This window comes from Peromyscus leucopus, chromosome 12, assembly GCF_004664715.2.
Source record: "Peromyscus leucopus breed LL Stock chromosome 12, UCI_PerLeu_2.1, whole genome shotgun sequence".
NCBI classification, from domain to species: Eukaryota; Metazoa; Chordata; class Mammalia; order Rodentia; family Cricetidae; genus Peromyscus; species Peromyscus leucopus.
The window spans coordinates 78,376,197-78,395,558 of NC_051073.1; the positions used below are offsets into that span (position 1 = coordinate 78,376,197).

General features: G+C 51.5%; 1 protein-coding gene across 5 annotated transcripts; it reads left to right on the forward strand.

Annotated features, from left to right (window-relative positions):
- The first annotated feature begins 1,892 nt into the window (after nt 1-1,892).
- On the forward strand, nt 1,893-19,224 carry LOC114681004 (catechol O-methyltransferase-like). 5 transcript variants are annotated; one of them, XM_028854192.2, is made up of 5 exons: nt 1,893-1,980; nt 14,673-14,832; nt 15,271-15,464; nt 15,752-15,883; nt 18,738-19,224. In XM_028854192.2, exons 2-5 carry the CDS (start codon nt 14,694-14,696, stop codon nt 18,927-18,929), a joined length of 657 nt encoding a protein of 218 aa, XP_028710025.1. In that variant the 5' UTR covers nt 1,893-1,980; nt 14,673-14,693; the 3' UTR covers nt 18,930-19,224. The 5 variants fall into 5 exon arrangements, with proteins under 5 accessions (XP_028710025.1, XP_037065809.1, XP_028710024.1 ...); XM_037209914.1 differs by having other exon boundaries at nt 1,963-1,980; nt 14,565-14,832; XM_028854191.2 differs by lacking the exon at nt 1,893-1,980 and adding an exon at nt 1,998-2,103.
- Nucleotides 19,225-19,362: the final 138 nt, after the last annotated feature.

Consider the following 19,362-nt stretch of genomic DNA (forward strand, 5'->3'; position numbering starts at 1 on the left):
TGCTGGGGATAGGGGATGCAGCCTGCTGGGGTGGGGCATGCAGCCTGCTGGGGGTGGGGGATGCAGCCTACTGGGGGTTAGGGGGATGCAGCCTGCTGGGGGTGGGGGATGCAGCCTACTGGGGGTTAGGGGGATGCAGCCTGCTGGGGGTGGGGCATGCAGCCTGCTGGGGTGGGGCATGCAGCCTGCTGGGGGTGGGGGATGCAGCCTGCTGGGGTAGGGGATGCAGCCTGCTGGGGTTGGGGGATGCCACTCTACAGAGCAAAACCTGGACAACAGATGTCAGCAGACACCTCCCCTAGGTGATGGCTCCTGGAGGGAACCCTCACATGCTGGCCTTCACTCACTGCGGCCAGGCCACTCCTCCTGCCCACAGCCTCATGTCTAGAACATGTCTCTGCTTCATCTGCCTCCTGACTCAGTGTTCTGGACAGGTGAGCAGAAAGCAGGGCTCCAATGGACATGACAAGGTCCAAATAAAGGGCACACGGCTCTGATAAAGCAAGAGAGCTCCCTTGGACGGGCTGGCCACCCAGAGATCACCTGTGGGGTGGGGGTCCTGTATAGCTGTTCAGAGGATGCCAACAGTCTTGTTTGGGTGATGCCCCCCAACCCCGACCCTAGCTGGAAAACATGGGTGTGTTCCTGCTCCAGAAGGACAGACTGCAAGGCTGGAGGGGACTCAAAAAGAGTGGACTCTGGAGTCATAAGTCGAATGGCATCTTCCCTGGACCCTATAGGATCCTCACCCCAGCCCGGCTGGCTCTGATCCAGAATCCTCCAGACAGGGGGCCTCCTGCTCACATGAAAACAAATCCCACACCAGAGGGGGTTCCCGGCATGGGAGCTCATGAAGCTCATCTCCAGATTTAAAGTGGGTTTTTCCTTTAGATTTTACTTATTTTCATGTGTCTGCGTGTGTGTGTGTGTGTGTGTGTGTGTGTGTGTATGTGTGTACGTACACGTGCGCACGCGCGGGCTCTGGAAGAACTCCGCCTGTCCAGGATAGCGTGAACCATGTTGAGGGGTACCCAGCTACCACCGGAGCCGTTTGAAGTTGATTACTATCCTGATTTCAGCAATAACTCTCCCTGGTGCCAAGCAAACAAGTTGTTTCTTCTCCTCTCCAAGGATACACACAGACCCTGACAAGGACTGGGTCTTCGTCCCACGGCCCTCCAGCATCTTCTCATTTATTCCCTTGTGTACAAGTAAAAAGTCCTTGCTAGGTGGAACATGGGGGTGCGGACCTGTGATCCCAACATTTGGAGCTGAGGCGCAAAGAGCAGTTCAAGGCCAGCGTGGGCGCATGACCATAACTCAAAATCCCAAAACCAACAAAACGGAAAACAACAAAAACAGAAACTTGGGAGGAAACCAGAAGGCCAAAAAGTCAGTGGCAACTAACCGGGCAGTCTGAGGTCAGCTTGGGCTCGGGTGGGTGAAGGGGCAAAACCAAAAAAAATCACAGCAACAAAACCCAGGACCTGCAACTAGGGAGCGGTGGTCCGGTGTGGCACCACGTGACCCCAGGGCCCCTGACACCCCCACAGGGCCACAATTAATCCTGGGGACAGGGCCTCAGGCAAGGCACCTGCAGCACTGAAGTCATCTGAGAAGGGAGCGACCACCGAAAGCAGGTCCCCTCCTGCCCGGCGCAGCGGTCCTCGGATACCCGACCTGCGTGGCGCCCGCGCGCACACGTCCCAGCACAGCCCCGCCACCGCGACCCCACGTGGACACACGCAGACACCTCTCCCCGTGCACCGCCCACTTCCCCACCCTACCTCCCGCTGCGTTCGCCGCCCCCCAGGCCCCGCGTGTCCAGGCCCGTGTCCGCGACCGGAAGTGGGCGACCGGCCCGCGCAGCGCCGCCACCATCGCCGCCATGGTGCGGGGACCTCAGGCGGCCGGGGCTGCCCTTCGCGCTGCCTGAGCCCTTCGCGCCTCCCGGCCAGACCTGTGCGCGGCCTGGGCGAGGTGAGTGCTGCGGCGGCCGGAGGCCTGCACCGCGCTCAGCTCAGACCCGGGATCGGATTCTGCACCCGTGGAACGGGACTGGGCTGAAGGGCGCTGACCTCGGGCGAGGGTCTCCAAACCTGGGTACTGGATCTCACCTGGGGAACGGGGGCCGCGGCTGGGGAACGTGGACACGGGGAAGGGCTCTGTTCCTGGCTGGGGGCGCTGAAGCCAGCCGGTCTTCACACTCGTGCGGGGAGCTTAAAGCTCAGTGCTGGGGTGGGAGATAAGCCTGGGGGGCCAGTCCCTGGAGATGGGCTTAACCTGGACAGGATGCAGCACATCCAGGCCTGGCCCATCATGAGAGGGTCTCACTTAGTTCTTGGATCGGGACCAGACGGTCAGAGGTACCAGGCCCACGGGTGGTCAGTGGAGTTGGAAGCTGTTAAGCAATCTCCTCAACAGTTCTCCAAGAGGCCTGAGATTAACCCTGGGTCTGTATGCAAGAGAATGGGCTACCCATTGAAGCTGGGGAGCGCTGGGGCAGGCTTTGGGACAATGTGAGAAAGAGGAAGTGTGCGGCCTGGGACTTTGGGGTCCTTGTTGGCCCTCCACGCCTTAGGAGTAGGGTGGGAGCTGGCACGGGTTATTGTAGCCTCTTTTAGGAGTTGTGGTGGAGTAGGGCCCAAGAGGACAGCGTGTCACAGAGACACAGCACCGCTGTAATGGAGGGGCAGATTTTACCTAGGAACGCTGCCAGGGGAGCCTAGCCGAGTCATCCCCATTTGGGCAGAGGAGGCCCCAGTGGATGTGGTTCCAGAGGGGAACAGGGAGTGCAGAAGTCAGTGAGGAGCAATTACCAAAATCAGGAAGGGAAGGGAAGGGCGGTCCATGCAAGCCCCTCATGGTTTTCCTGGGGCTTAAGGAACTTAATCCCCATTCTCCCACAGAAACTGAGGCTAGGGGAAATTAGATGTAGGGATGCAGCCTTGAGCTCTCAGACGTTCATGGTTAAGTCTTTAAAAGGAGTTTAACCAAACGTGGCTCAGCCTTCTCGATCAAGGAGAGGACACTTTTCCAGGGAGGAGAGACATCCTACTAAACAGAAGTCCATTTCTGTTCCATGACCTTTCATCTCACAAGGACTAAGTGTACTAGGACAAAGATACTCTCTAGCTGGAAGGATCAGGTGTTTTATGAGGGCGGGTTTTGAGAAAACCAATAAAAGTTAATGTTTGATACAAATTGACTTTTGAGTCCAGTGGACATGTGTTGATCACGTTCTAGATGCCAGTGGCCAGGTCTCTGACAGGGGGGTAGTCTGTAGGGTTTCCAGGTATCCTGTGAGTGTTTGAAATGAAGTGATTGACCATGAGGTTTCAGGCATGATCATTTCCAGGGACATTGTATGGACACAGTAGAGGACTTCCCACGTGGCCCATGGCACCTGGCTCCAGGCAGAAGGTTGTCTATAGGGTATTTGGTGTGTTAAAGGCTCTAAAGTTTCTATCGGAGTAGCTACATCAAGAATGGATCCCGACAAGGACCCACACTGTCGGGCTTTTGTTCCAAGTGACAAGAAATTAGGAAGGAGAAAAATTGAGAACAGAGTTTTAGTGAGGCATTGAAGCCAGATGTCACATGTGGATGTATCTGCTCCCAGTTTGAAGGATTAAGAGAGTGTGGTGGCACACACCTGGGATCCCAGCACTCAGGAGGGCAATCACGATTTTGATGCCTGTCTGTGCTGCACAGTGATTTCTAGGCTAGCTTGGGTTACAGAATGGGACCCTGTCTTTGAAAACAAGAGGGCACAGTTTCCTTTTCGCAAATGAAGCTGCGAGATGGTCTCGTGAGGGACGTTTTTAATTAGGGGATGACAGGGCACTGACACAGTGAAGCTCCAAGTCGCAAACATTCTGGCTCTAAGGAAGCACAGTTTGCTCCTGTTGCTGGTTCCTCTTTTTTAAGCTGGCCTAAAACTTGCACCAGGACCCTGCATTAGCCTCTCCTGTGTTGGGACGACATTTGGGAGCCACCATGCCTGGCTCTGTGTGAGTATGTGTGTTTGTGTTGGGGAGAATCAGCAAGTACATGCCATGATGAACATGTGGAAGTCAGGACAACCGTGGCTCTTTTCCCGCCTTCCTCTTTGGTTGAGGCGGTATCTTCTCTTGTTTACCATTGCCTGTGCTATATTAGCTAGCCCAAAGCTGAGGTGCCATCTCTCTCTCTCTCTCTCTCTCTCTCTCTCTCTCTCTCTCTCTCTCTCTCTCTCTCTCTCTCTCTCTCTCTCTCGTCTCACAGCACTGGGATTATAGACATGTATTTCCTTGTTTGACTTTAAGTGGTTTTGGGAATCGGAACTGTTTGGTCTTCCTGAACCAATTGTTTTAATGTCATTTGCAATGCCTTTAGGGAAACAGTATTGTTTCTGTAGGAAGTTTTGGGTTTATCAGTTGTATTGAAGTTTCTTGACCCTCAGCCCACAGGAAAACATAAACTAGATCCTGGGATAAGGGGCTTCTTTTCCTTTTCCCCTAAGTTTTCCTGACTTGAGAAGGGTAGAGTCCTTGCCTGGCATGCATATGAGGCCCTGGGTTCTCTCAAACACTTAATGAACCTGGGCATGCTGGGATATGTCTGTATTTCCAGCACCCAAAATGTAAAGCAGGAGGATCAGAAATTTGATGTCATCCTCATCTCCATAGCAAGTTTGATGCTACTCTGGGCTACATGGACCCCACCACCACCCAAAAAAATCAATACAGCATGTAAGAAAATGGGATGAAACCCGATGCAGAGGTAGGTCATAAATCCTCAGAATCTGAATCTGGGCATGAGGACGTATAGCAGTCATGCTTGAATTACTGCATTTGGGAGGTAGAGGCAGGAGGCTCAGGAACTCAAGGCCAGTCCTGGCTATGGAGCAAGTCCAAGCCACAGGAGAAGATGGGAGCAGAAAGGGAACTAAGAATCTGAGAAGCTGCACAAATCACCTCCCTTTTGATCAAAGGTAAAGCAACATTTTGACTTTTTGCACAGTACTGGGATTGCACCAGTACTGTATGCTAACCCTCTATACCACTGAGGTACACCACAGCCTATGATTCCTGTTTAAAAAAGAATTCTAAGCCTGTGGTGATGGTGCACATGTTTAATCTCAGCACTCAGGAGGCAGAGACTGGCAGACTTCTGAGTTTGAGCTCAGCCTGGTCCATAGAGCAAGTTCTAGGACAGTCAGGGCTACACAGAGAAACTCTGTCTCAAAAACCAAAACAAAAACTCTGGGTTCTGAGGGATGGATCGGGGTGAAGAGCAAATGCTGCTCTTCTAGAGGACCTGAGTTTGTTTTCTAGCACCCAGATCAGGTGACTCATGACTACCTGTAACTCCAGCTCCAGGAGATCCAAGCCCTCTTCTCTTTGGGCACACACACACAGACACAAAAATAAAAATAAAAAAGGTTTGTAGCTACGCATACTTTTAATTCCAGCTCTAAGAAAGCAGAGGCAATCAAGTCTTTGTGAGTTCAAGGCAGGCACAGCAACCTCAGGATACTTTGACCTCAATAAGAACAAGGTACACCCAAATTTATGGATACTGCATTGAGGTCTGATGGAAGATTCTAGGACACTTTTGAGCCTTCAGAGGCTTTTGAAAAGTTTAAAATTCTTTGTGGACCTCTGAGACCAATTACTATTCTTACTATACTGATATGAATAAGCAGGCCAATTCTAATATAATCAGAAAGTTTTTCTTTTTATATATTTACTTGCTTGTTACTTTGTTTTTTTTGACAGACAGGGTTTCTCTGTGTAGTCCTGGCTGTCCTGGAACTCACTCTGTAAACTAGCCTTGAACTCAGAGATTTACCTGTACCCAGGGAGCTGGGATCAAAGCTGTGCACCACCATATCCCATGGTTTGGTGCATAATTGTTTGTTTTAAACTACAACATGGAGTTGTTTTGTTTTGAGACAACCTCTTCATGTACCTTGCTAACTTGGAGCTTGCTAAGTTGTGACCTCTCGGCCATCGAGGTTTTTCAAGAGGGCTTTGTAAACATTGACTCAAGAGATTCAGACTTAGTTCCTTAAAGCCCTCTGGCGCTCCCTGCGTCTGGGTAATCATTCTCCAAAGGGACACTCCTGTCTGCCACCCTCTCCTGAAGTTCACACTTGTGTCGTGCTTGGGAGAACACAGATCCCATTGCACCTGTGCAAGGATGTTTACCATGAAAGGAAGCACTTGACAAGTTTGATATTTGGAGGGATCAGACAATGAAGAAGAGATAAATGTTTCGATTTAGTTTAACAAAGTATAATTGACTGAATAGTTAGGAGTCATGGATAGCTCAAGAGAAACCAGCTGCTGCTGCTGCTGCTCCTTCTTCTTTCAAGATTTATTTATTTATTTATTTATTTATTTATTTATTACGTATACAGTGTTCTGCCTGCGGGTATCCCTGCAGGCCAGAAGAGGGCACCAGCTCTTATTACAGATAGTTGTGAGCCACCATGTGGTTGCTGGGAATTGAACTCAGGACCTCTGGAAGAGCAGCCAGTAGTATTCTTAACCACTGAGCCATCTCTCCAGCCCACCAGCTTCTTTTTATAACCAGCTGATGAATAATAGAAACTTTTTTTTTTTTTGGTTTTTCGAGATAGGGTTTCTCTGTGTAGCTTTGCGCCTTTCCTGGAACTCGCTTTGCAGACCAGGCTGGCCTCGAACTCACAGAGATCCGCCTGCCTCTGCCTCCCGAGTGCTGGGATTAAAGGCTACTCCCAACTTTTAGGGAGTAGCAATGTGCTGTATGACAGCACTCAAGCCTAAGTCTTCCTTCCTTTTTACTCAGTTCCATGTCCTTAATTCTTTTTTCATTTTTTATTTTTGGAGGTTTTTGTTCACTATGGAGATCAGACTGGCCTTGAACTCACAAAGATCAGTATGGTGATCTTTTATTTGTGCTGAAATGTGGCGATATACTATGTGTATATTAATAAATAAAGCTTGCCTGGAGATCAGCAGGGAAAGGCCAGCCATTTTAAGTAAACAAGAAGTCAGGCAGCATGCCCTTAATTCTTTCACTTAGCAGGCAGGTCTCTGTGTGTTCCAGGCCACACTGGGGAACAGACACAAGTGTGGTGACACACGTCTTTAATCCCAGTACCAACCATAGAGGCCTGGAGGTCTGTGCAGACAGACAGAAAGTGACAAAGCTGTATAGGAAGAGGGAATGAGGTAGCTGGGCTGAGATAGCCAATGAGAGGGCTGAACAGCGAGGCAATAAAGGTGTGGGTAGACAGGAAGGAACTGGCATTTGGAAGCTGCAGAGTCGGTGAGGTAAGGTTGGCTGGTGCCTTTCCCTATTTCCCTGATCTAAAGCTTTCACCCCTATATTTGACTCTTTTTTTTTTTTTTTTTCTTATTTACTAAGACCATTTAGAAATGCATCTACATAACCAGGTGGTGGTAGCGCACACCTTTAATCCCAGCACTCGGGAGGCAGAGTCAGGTGTATCTCTGTGAGTTCAAGGCCAGCCTGGGCTACAGAGTGAGTTCCAGGATAGCCAGAGCTACACAGAGAAACCCTGTCTCAAAAAACTGGAGAAAAAAAAAAAAGGAATTCATGTACAGATCGGTGTACCTCTCCTCCCAAGTGCTGGGATTAAAAGCACTGCGACCAACTGTTCTCCAGCCCTTGTTCCTGTGGTTTTATTGTCATGTATTGATTTTTGACCAGGGCCAGCTGAAATGAATGATATGCGCTGATGGTGGTGGCGCTGGTTACCGAGTGGAAAAGTCATAGTCACGACAGAACCGAGTATTAGTTTTAGAGCTTTATTAGGATAAAGAGAGGTGGGGGAGAAGAACCAGGCCTGGGGAAAAAGCAGGTGCGAGGATCGGGAAAGATTGTGTGGAAGAGACAGAGCAGAACAGAGTGAGAGATCGGGTGTGGTCTGAGTCATGGCTCTTAAAGGCACAGATCGTGTGACCACACCTTGAGTACGTGATCACCAGCACACACTGGTGACATAAACTGCAAGACCCTTTGCTTAACTCCTGAACTGCGCATGTGTGGTCATGCAGCTAGAGTGAGGGCAGAATCCTAACATTCTAGACTTTTTGCTTATTATAAAAAAGCGGGTGAACAGGAATAGGGGCGTTGTTTCTCCCCAAAACTGCTTCCAGCTGACTTGGTGGGCGTCAGTTGACTCTTGGTGGGTAGGGAAGGGGCCTTCTGAGGTAGACGGGTCCTGGCATGGTGGGCTGTCATCTGCTACCTCAGAGCCATTCATCATTGGCTTGGCACTCTGGCTGCTTTTCTGATGGACAGGTGAGACAGAGAAAAGCTTAGAAGAAAAAAAAAATTACCTTCAGGGAGGTCCCAGGGTGAGGGAAGAGGAGTCCCAGGACCAGGAATTTGGGTTGCACTTATCTGAAGTAGATCGACCTGTCCAGATGGATTCAAGCTGGTTTCTGGAGCTTACAAAAATTGTGAACATATTATGAATCAGCCATGAGAAAATTAAAGTCTTGGGCTGATGACCATTGTAGTGTTTGGTACTCTGCTTGTACTGGTTAGCATTAATGAGAGAGACAGAGAGATTGGAGCATGTTTTTAATTTTTTTTAACCTGAGATAAGCTTTATCAGAGGCAGATTATTTTAAGGCACCTGTTTCCTTTATTGGTTTAGTATCCAGGAGACACAGGTTGTTGAGAGCATTTAACAGTGATAGAATGTTATTTTAAAGTCTCTTTTTGCAGAGCCCAGACACTTTTGGGTCTAGGGGCGTAAATACCTTTTAACTGTTACAGTTTCTTACTGATGATCCCTGGACTCCAGCTCTGTGGTGGTTATGTAACCATTAGCTGAGCAGTGAATTAAAGAGGGAACCAGGAAGAGAAAACTTGTAGGGTGAGAACTCATTCTTTTGGAATTGGGACAAGGCAGGGGATTAGGTGGTGGGGAACCAGGCCTGGCCAACAGGACAGCTGCTGGGGTCCTCCTTGGTCACCAGCCCATGAGCTGCCTGAAACTGCAGCTTCCCAGATAGAGAACATCACCCCAGCTGGCCTGCCAAGCCCTCTCTGGCCTTCACCATCCTCTCTGGAGGCCTGCTTCCTGTGAGAGGGAAAGCAGCCCTGCCCCTCATACTGGGTCTCTCAAGCATCCTGTGGTGGGGCAGGATCAGCCGCACCTTGAAAGCGCCTGTGCAGAACACAGGCTTAGATCACACGAGGGGCTGGCTTTGAGAAGAAAGCCGAGGAGGGCAGAGCCCTGCCCTGCACACTGAGGAGGCTTTGAGACAGGTTCTCATGGAGCCCAGGCAGGTCTGGAATGTGCTACATAGCTGAGGATGACCTTTGGATTCCCTTGCCTTCACCCTCGAGTGTTGGGAACTGGGTATATGTGGGTTCATTATACCCAGTTTTATGGCATACTAAAGACTGAATCCAGAGCCTCAAACGTTAGACATGAGCTACATCTCAGCCTTATTCATTTGAGGATTGTGTGTGTGTGTGGGTGTGGGTCTATATGCACATGCATGTGAAGGTCAGAGGTCATCTTCAGCTGTCTTCCTATTTTTTAATATTTAATGTGTGTGAGTGTTTGGCCCGCCCACCTGCATGTCTGTGTAGCATGTTTGTATGTAGGTAGGTATAGTGCTCAAAGAGGCTTGGAGAAGACATGGGATCCCCTGGATTTCTAATTACAGGTGTCAGCCAACGTGTGGGTGCTGAGAACCTTGGTCGTGTAGAAGAGCAGCCAGTGCTCTTAACTGCCGAGTCATCCCTAGACCCCACTTTATTTTCTGAGACAGGTTCTCTTACTCATCCCGAGCTCACTGATGCAGTAGGCTGGTGTAACTCTCGGGCTGCACCCTCAGGAGCTCACTGTGTAGCCACAGCTACTTGGGGCTCACTGTACAGCTCGTTAGCTTTAAACTGGTAAGCTTCCTGCCTTGGTCTCCTAACTGTTGGGTTGCTGACATGAGCCACGTGTCTGGCTTTCTCTTTAAATGATGGGGACTGCAGGGCCCTGACTGGTAGGATGCCTGTGTGCATGCTCTTGAGGGTCCATCTGCAGCGCTGGAAGGGAGGAGTTACCATCTGAGGTATGCAGGGGCCCATGCCTGCTCAGTCCTGGAGGCATCTAAGCTGGGCTTATTGCTGTCCCAGGGGCTGGCTCATTAGGCCAGACTACCCACATCTTGGATGGATGCTCTGTGCTTCCTGGGCATGTCTGTGGCCGGCCAGCAGGTGCCAGGTGCTATGTAACCTGTCCTGCCTTGCCTTCTTCAGTCCTGCAGGATCTGGGGGAAATCTCGCCTCAGTTTACAGAGGAGAGAACTGCTTGGCAGTGAGAGGTGTGCCAGGTCCCAGGACCTGTCCTAAGACCAGGCCTGGGATTCCTGCTCCATGATTACCCACAAATTGCCCTCTGGCCTCCCTGCTGCTCAAAGAGCATCCTGATCTTGGAGGAAACAGATCTGATCTGAGGCAGAGTGCACCCTGTGGAATGCAGGGGACCCTTTGGAAAGCCTGTGTCCGGATGCAGAGGGATGCAGCAGCAGCCTGCCTAGAGACTTCCACACAGAGAAAGCTCAGGTGGTATTTGCAACCTTAGAGTCCAAACTCCATTACTGCTGGTCCTTCTTAAGATGGCAGCTGGAGAGATGGCTCAGAGGTTAAGAACACTGGCTGTTCTTCCAGAGGTCCTGAGTTCAATTCCCAGCACCCATATGGTGGCTCACAACCGCCTCAAATGAGATCTGGCTCCTGCTTTGGGCCTGGAGGGATACATGCAAACAGAGCACTGTATACATAATAATAAATAAATAAATCTTAAAAAAAGATGGCAGCTGGAGGCACCCGGATGCACTAGGGATGGGAGGGGTGCCTGGAGGCTATCATGGAGGTAATTGGTCTCCACCTGTTGTAAAACACAATCTCATGTGGCCCTGGGGCTTTTGAGACAGGTGTCCCTGTGCAGCACTGGATGGCCTGGAACTCTCTCCTGACCCTCAACCTCCTGTGTGCACTGCCAAGCTCGGTCTTCCCCGTCTCCTCCCCGTCCTTTCCTGTCTTTCTCTCTCCTTGCAGAATTCTCGCTCTTAGCCAAGAACTTCAGGAGCCCTGCTGGGGCCTTGCAGCCCGTCCCCTCACAGCTGCAAGGGAAGTTTATGGTTCAGTCCAGGCCTGGTTCACATCCCAGGCTGTACATCATGCCTTCCTCTCTTCCATTTAATGCTGTCGCTCCCAATGTTGTCAGAATGCCCGGGATTTACTCCCAGCCCCAGCCCCAGGCTCTCTGTGTAGCCCTGGATCTCACTCGGTAGACCAGGCTGGCCTAGAACTCACAGAGATCTACCTGCCTCTGCCTTCCGAGTGTTGGGAATAAAGGCGTGCGCCATCACCCGGCTTGAGGCGTCCTCTTAATAAAGCTCACCTGAAGAATAACTGGCTCAGCTTCCTTTTCCTTGTACTAACCCAAAGTCAATAGTTGACTTCAGTGAAGAATCTAACCCAGACCTTAATGTGTGCATGGGTGTGCCGGGTTTTATCAAGCATCTAGATCAAGCTTCTCACATCCAGGAACTTGTTTTTTTCGGACAAGCTGGAGAAGTGTGTTAAACCCACACTGAATGAGCTGTACACAGCTCAGGGTTCAGCATAAACAGCCTTTAGGCAGATGATTAACATCCCTTTTCAGTGTACCCCCTGGCAATTTTGTAAATACGTTTAGGATACAAACATCAGACTTGGCCATCTGTCTGGCACAAAGGGCATTCACAACTGCAAAACTGTTACCGAAACTGTTACCAAAACTTTCTCGACTTTCTGTAATTCTGAACCCACTGAACATTGCCCCCTTCCTCAGCCCCAGTGGCTGATCTGCTTCCCGCCTGGGAGTGGACTCCTGTGGTGTTTGCTATTCTGTGTCTGGACAACTGAAGTTCTTCAGCTGAGAGAAGCTTGGGGTTGCTTCCACTTGTGGCTTCTGAGTCACGCGCTGGTAACAAGAGCAGACACAGCCCTGCTCTGAGCTGGGGCTGCACAGCATTGTCACGTGGTGATTCTTGGGATGGCTCTGGAGGAATCATCACACTTTTTGCACCAGTTTTCATCTCAGCAGTGTGCAAGGGTTCCAATGTTTTCATATTTTAGTCAACTTTATTATCTTACTTTAAAATAGAAAACAAATCAGGCCTGGTGACGCAGGCTCCTGCTACTGGGTTTGAGGCAGGAAGGATATTTCAAGGCTTGCCTGGGCTATAGAGTACGTTCAAGGTCAGCCTGGGCAATTTAATGATAACTTGTCTCAAGGTAAGTGGCTGGGCAGTGTAGCCCAGTGAAGCCTTGTGCCCGATCCCCGGGGTCCCACCCAGAAAAAAGCCATTTCAGGGACAGTGAAGTACTCTTTCCAGCCTGGTTTGAGATGAATTTCCTCAGTAACCATAACTGATGTTGTTAAGACACTTCCCTACAAGGTTTCCTGGGTCTTCCTTGTTACCCCACCCCCACCCCCTTTTGAGACTGGATCTTATGTTTTCCGGGCTGTCCTTTACTCACATGGATGATCTTGAACTTCTGACCTCTGTCTTCACCTCCTGAATGTTGTGCCACCATGCTAAGCTGGTGTGGCCTGGAACCAGGGTTTTATGAACTCCAGGCAAGCGCTCTGCCAGCTGAACTGCATCCCAGCCTTTCCCTGCGCTGCCAGTTTTTAAATCTTTATACATGTTATGTTGCACACTATAGAGCTAGACAGATCGACAGACAGACAGACAGACAGATCGAACACAATAGCTCATTGTCTCACCACTCACAAGCTACTTCTAGTAAGGACAATGGACAGCATAAACTGTGACACCCAAGCGTGTGTTAGGAAATCTAAGCCATTAGAAAGGAGTGAAAGGAGGCCAGTGTCATGTCAGTGGTCAGTGCCCATGGTCCCTCAGCTTTGGGTCACTTCTGCTCTCAGTGCCCATGGTCCCTCAGCTTTGGGTCACTTCTGCTCTCAGTGCCCATGGTCCCTCAGCTTTGGGTCACTTCTGCTCTCAGTGCCCATGGTCCCTCAGCTTTGGGTCATGTCAGTGGTCAGTGCCCATGGTCCCTCAGCTTTGGGTCATGTCAGTGGTCAGTGCCCATGATCCCTCAGCTTTGGGTCACTTCTGCTCTCTCCTGACTGTCCTGACGCAGCCATCACACCTAGGCTTGGGCCTGCCTCCTTTAAGACTTCCACAAGCCTACCCAGCTGAGGTCAGTGCCCGCTCTGGAAGGAACTGTAAATGGCCACAACGTGTTTGGTGGAAGTGTCTCTGGGTCCTTCCTGTGTCTTTCTGTTTAGGGTTTGTGGTATAAATCACAAGCTCGTGCCGTGAATAGTGAACTCTGCTCAGTGTCAGCGTGGAATCTGTCGAGCTTTGTCGATTAGATCCTGGGCTCCTCTCCCCAGGTCTTGCTTGCTAGAAGGTGAGTGTGTGTGTGATCGTATTCACTCACACTCACCTTGTACTGGGGACAGAACTCGGGGCCATTCGTGTGCTACATAAGCACTGTACCACTGAGCTCACCAGCCCTTTTCCATGATCTCAGAGGACCTGGAATCTGGAGGTGTTCCCTACTTCAGTCGATCCCAGTATCTCCCTTAGTTCCTTTCTGGGTCTCCAGCCAAGCCAATGAGTCAACACAAGGCTGAGCAGCAGCAGGAGAACACATGCATTGGATTAATGTTGCACAGCCCTGGAGATTTCCACAAGGAGATGTGGACCAGAGAAATGATCAAAACATTGGACATGGTACCACACACCTATAATCCCAGCCCTCAAGAGGATTATGAGTTCAAGACCAGCCTGGGCTACATAGCCTGGCTCAAGAAATCGGGCTGATAATGCAGCTCAGTAGTTGAGTGCCTGCCTCGAGCACACAAGGTTCCATCCACAACCCAAAGGAAATCAAGAACAAGGACCAAGGTTTCCCTGCTTTATGAGGCAAAGTGTTAATTCTGTGGGGAGAAACAGGACACAGATCTCTGTGTGATTCTAGGGATATCACTTGGTCATCTAAGGGGCTGTGAATCCAGCTGGAAAATGAGTGTCACTCCAGTGAGATCATTTACTTGGGTCTCCAGCCCCATGAACAGTTTCTGCTGATGAAGGCTGTTGTTCTGTCTTGATAACAGTGGACCCCCTCCCAAGAAATCTTCACATTCTGCTGCATGTAGGAAGAGACAGGGCATGTGACCCATCCTGCACACACAGTTCCTCTTTCAGCTTGAAACAGTCAGAATGCCAGTTCAGTGTGAGATGTCAGCTCCTTCCCTGAGAACGCAGCCAGGGTTGGGATCCGTGCCTCACTGGCCTCCACACAGGGCTCCAGGAAACCTCATTTGTCGGTTCTGGCCAGCAGCTGGCTGGTGAGCAGGGTGCGAATCTCCCCTGGCTCTGACCCAGTGAGTCATGTGGGCATATGCTCTGGACCTTGGCCCTCCTTTAGCACAAGGGACCAATGGGTGTACTAAGCTGAGCACGTGGTGGGTGCGGCAGGAAGGGCACACAGCACATAAACCTGTCTTCCTTGCTCTGGTCCTGCAGATGCTGTTTGCTGTCATCTCACTGGGTCTCCTGTTCTTGGCCTTCCTCCTGTTCCTGCCAAGCCTGGGCTGAGCCTTGGTAACCATCTTCTGCTTTGATTTCGTGCAGCAGCTACTCCACAACCTGCTCATGGGTGACACAAAGGAGCAGCGCATCCTTAACTATGTGCAGCAGCATGCCAAGCCTGGAGACCCCCAGAGCGTCATGGATGCCTTTGACACCTACTGCTCAGAGAAGGAGAGGGCCATGCATGTGGGTGCTGTGAAAGGTACGTGGCCTAGCTTGCAGGCGGTGGCCTAGAAATGGAAACCCAGAACTGGGCGTGGTGGTCCAGCCTGCAGGGGAGCCTGTTAAAGGGGAGAGGGAATCATGGGTCATGTCCCTGCCTGACCCCCTTAGAGACAGTAACATTTACACATGAAGGAACCAGGTAGGTAGTTGAAGGAGTAGGATGGCAGTGTGTGTGTGTGTGTGTGTGTGTGTGTGTGTGTGTGTGTGTGTGGTGTGGTGTGCAAAATCCTGAGGACTCTCCAAGGGTATGTAGAGTGAGGTCCTCTGGGCTATCAGGAGGCTAAGGGTCTTTCTCAGCAGCAATCAGGAGCTTGAGACAAGTGGGAAAGGTACTGGCCTAGGGAGGGGTGAGACCCAGACCTGGGGGTGGGGTTCCCCTCCTGCTTGTATTCATATCTTCCTCACCACCCTCTAGGCCAAATATTGGATGCAGTGATTCAGGAGTACAAGCCCTCGCTGGTGCTGGAGCTGGGAGCTTACTGTGGCTACTCGGCCACACGGATAGCCCGCCTGCTGCCACCTGGAGGCCGCCTCCTCACCATGGAGATGAACCCGGACTATGCCGCCATCACCAGGCAGATGCTGAGCCTGGCAGGCTTGCAGGACAAAGTATGGCCCTGCAACCAGTGTGGCTGGGAGGGCTGAGCGGGCAGTGGGGAGGGAGAGGGATTGGTTCCGTCACTGAGCACCTGTCATGTCACAGGAGGAAACCCCAGCAGGTTAGGGCACAGTCTCCCTGACCTATCCTAGAGAGCCAGCAACTCCAGACCGCCCCAGGAGAGACTACCCAGCAGACTCCTCTCTGGAGCCCCGAAGGAAATGATGTAGATACATGTGGGTCCAGGCAGGCTCCTGCCTATCCCTGTGGGCACAGCACTGACAGAATACTGTTCCAGGTCACCATCCTCATTGGGGCATCCCAGGACCTCATCCCGCAGCTGAAGACCAAGTATGATGTGGACACCTTAGACATGGTCTTTCTTGACCACTGGAAAGACCGCTACCTGCCAGACACACGTCTCCTGGAGGTGAGCTGAGCTGCCCCTGCCTGGCAGGATGGCTTCTGTGCTCACTGCTGGGGTACCTGCGCCTCGGCCACTGAGGACCCCTACTGTGGGTGGCCCAAGGACATAGAAGGGTCCGGGGTCAGGCTGGGAATCTGGTGGGCTGCAGAGGCCCTGTGGCAGGTGGAAATGAAGGGAGGGGTCTGGGTAGGAGTGCCAGGCCAGGGAACCCCTGCCCTGCAAGCAGGGGTCTGCGAGGGAGTGAGAAGTGCACCAGAGACTAGAACACCTGGGATGAAGGACACAGCTCTGAGTCCCCAAGGGAGAGAACTGGCCTCAGCATGGGTCTGACTGGGGGTCCACTGGGCTAGACACAGGAACGGCAAGCATGGCCTGGGTCTTCCTGAAGCTTCGGTATACAAGTGCATCTCCCTAGCCCTCCCAGGCCTCAGCTGCACCTGGCAGAGACCCCCAGTGAAGACTGGGTAGCCACCCCAGTCCCAAGTGACGAGCTTGAGGAGACATGACAGGGGCTCCTTGGCCTTCACTGGGCTTCCTCACCGTCTTCCACAGCCAGCATGGCGCTGTCCCTGTGCTGTGGCCCAGCCACAGTTGTCTCAAGAGTTGTACACCCTGTCGTGTACAGTGAGGTCTGGAATGTGAGGGGTCAGCCAAGGAGCCCATGGGCAGGACAGGCCATTGTGGCTTGGGTGTGGGTCAGATAGTTCTGGGGAATGTAAGGGCACCGAGGAAAGGTCAGGCATGAGTGAGATTTGGGCAAGTGATGGGGGGGTGAGTCCTGGCATCCAGAAGGATTTTGGCTGACCTTGTGGAGGCATGGATGGTGCCTAGGGAGGGTACCTCAGGTCCTTCAAACTGTTGTAGAGGTGCTGAGCACTATGGTGGGAGACAGGCATATAGCAGGGCCAGGAAGTTGTACCAGAGAATGTTTCTAGCAAGAGGGCCGGCGGTTAGGGGACGGAACGGAGACCAGCAGGGCAGGCCAGCCATGGGCAGCTGGCTTGGACAGGCTCATCCCTGGCAGACACTGAACACGAGTATAGACAGCAGAGCTGGCAGGCACAGTGCACGGGTGGGTCTCTGCAGCTTTCTGTGTGTGACAATCGCAAGGGCCTGCTTTTAGGAAAACAGCAAACACTGCTCTTCAGTAACTCAGAAACTACCGGATCCCAGCACTGTAGCTCCACCTGGCAATTAGCTCCTGAAGACAGGGTGCATTAAGAATGGCTGCACTGGTTTTTCTTCTTCGGTGTATGTTTGTAGAGAACGGAACCCAGAGGACAAACCTTTAAGAATGGTGATCATAAACTAACCTCACCACGAGGCTTAGTGGTGCATGCGTTTCATCTTAGCACTTGAAGGAGGAGGATCGTGTTTGAGGCCAGCCTAGGATACATAGTGAGACCCTGTCCACAGCATCTTACCTACAGAATTCTGCACCCCGCTGTCCTTAGCATAGAAGCACAGTTCCTCACACACAGTTGCACATTCACCCGAGATGTCTTACAGGAGGCTCATGGTCCCCAAATACAGACAGGACAGGTGCTGCCTTTGCCTCAGGATAGGGCTTATTTCCTGAAGGGCAGCAGGTTGCCAGCACCTCCAAAAGTCCCCATCTTCCTGTAGCGATGAAATCAGGAAGTTTTATGTCTGGACGTCATTAGTCTTATTGAGGGTCACCATGTGACTCTCGATGTTTCCGAGTCCCTGGCTGGGCGGGAACTCTCTGCTCATCTTTTTCTTCCCCCTCCTGAACTGCAGGGCCCCTTTCTGGACTGGGTAGACGCCTTCCTCCACGGCCCTTCTTCACCAAGGTCTTTCCACCCAGTGCTGACATGACATTGTCTTCTACTTTCACTAAGGGTCAGAGGGAAGCTCATTCACACTGTAGTGCTGAGACTATCCCTGAATTTACTGACTGCCTGAGGGTCCCTCAGCTCTCACAGCCCACATGTTCTCTGGGAGCAGCTGGAGCCCCGGACTGTGGTTAGGAGTACAGCTCTGTTCTGCAAGGGCACAGACTCCCCTGCATTAGGATGGTGGGGATGTTTTGATTTTATGTGTGTGGTGCTGGGAACAGAACCTTAGGCCACGGTCCCACTGAGATACACTTCAGCCCTGGCTATTTACTGGATTTACTTCCCATTTTTGGGTTGCTTTTTGTGTATGTGTTTGAAGACAAATGTCTTATGTAGCCCAGGCTAGCCTGGAACTTTCAATCCTCTTGCCTCAGCCTCCTGAATGCTGAGGTTATACATAAGGGCCACATCAGACAAGATTGCTTTAACTTTTGTTTCATGATTATGTTAAAAACAAACCCTAAGCTTCCTGGGCAACCTTCAAATAAGACATCCAGGTGTCCCGTTTGCTTCTGCCGCCCCCTCCCCCTACAAGGTCCACTCCTTGTCAGGTACTTTGTTATTTATCTGCTTTCATACTGTCAGCAGACATACTTGCCGGAGTGGATAGACAAGTACCCTACAGGGGAGGTCTCTCACAATCACAGGTTCTAGAGCCATTGCTTTGAGGGCCCAGAAACTGCTCCCTCCTCCTACTCAGAGCCCAGGCACCTAGTGTCTTCCCTGGCCCAGGTGAAAGTCCAGAACAGATCCTCAAGGTCAGGGTTGTTGGTGAAGACCCATATTTTTGGCATAGAGTGTTTGAGGAAAACTGGCCCTCTGGTCCCACCATCTCTTCTCAATCTACAAACCTGTGGTGCCCACGTGCCCCTCTAGGGCCAGGTTGGATACTGGGGAGAATGGACACTAGCTGGAAGTGACTCCATGGGGGGACAGCTGCCCCTAGATTGCAATGGGTTTGCCAAGCATTCATGACCCTCCCTGTCTGTCCCCTGCAGGAATGTGGCCTGTTGCGCAAGGGGACAGTACTTCTAGCTGACAATGTCATTGTCCCGGGAGCCCCTGACTTCCTGGAATATGTGCGGGGGAGCACCAAGTTCGAGTGCACACACTACAGCTCATACCTTGAGTTCCGGGAGACAGTAGACGGCCTGGAGAAGGCCCTCTACAAGGGTCCAAGCAGCCCATGAAGTCGTGACCACTCAGCCTACCCTGAGATCTCCTTCCAGCTTCCTTCTGCCTGATGACACACACTCATCCTGACCCCACTGTGCTTCTGGAGCCTGTCCTCAAGTGCTGTGGCTCCAGGTTGTCAACACTGGCACACTCTACAGCTAGTGAGCTCACTCACCATCCAAAACCACTGCAGCAGACCTGGGAAGCAGCTGTGAGAAAAGGCTGAACTGAGCTGGAGGTGCAGTGGTCACAGTGCCTGCCCCACATGCAAGAGGCCTTGAGTTCAATCCTACACACCAGAAAACCAAAGGGAATAAAAAGTCAGAGCAGGTGTCATGGTGCTGGTGTCACCAGCGGTGTCACCTAAGAGATTCTCACAGGGTCAGTGCCAGGTCCCTGGGCACTGCCATCACCAATTAGGACCCCCAGAAGTCAGGAACCTGGGAA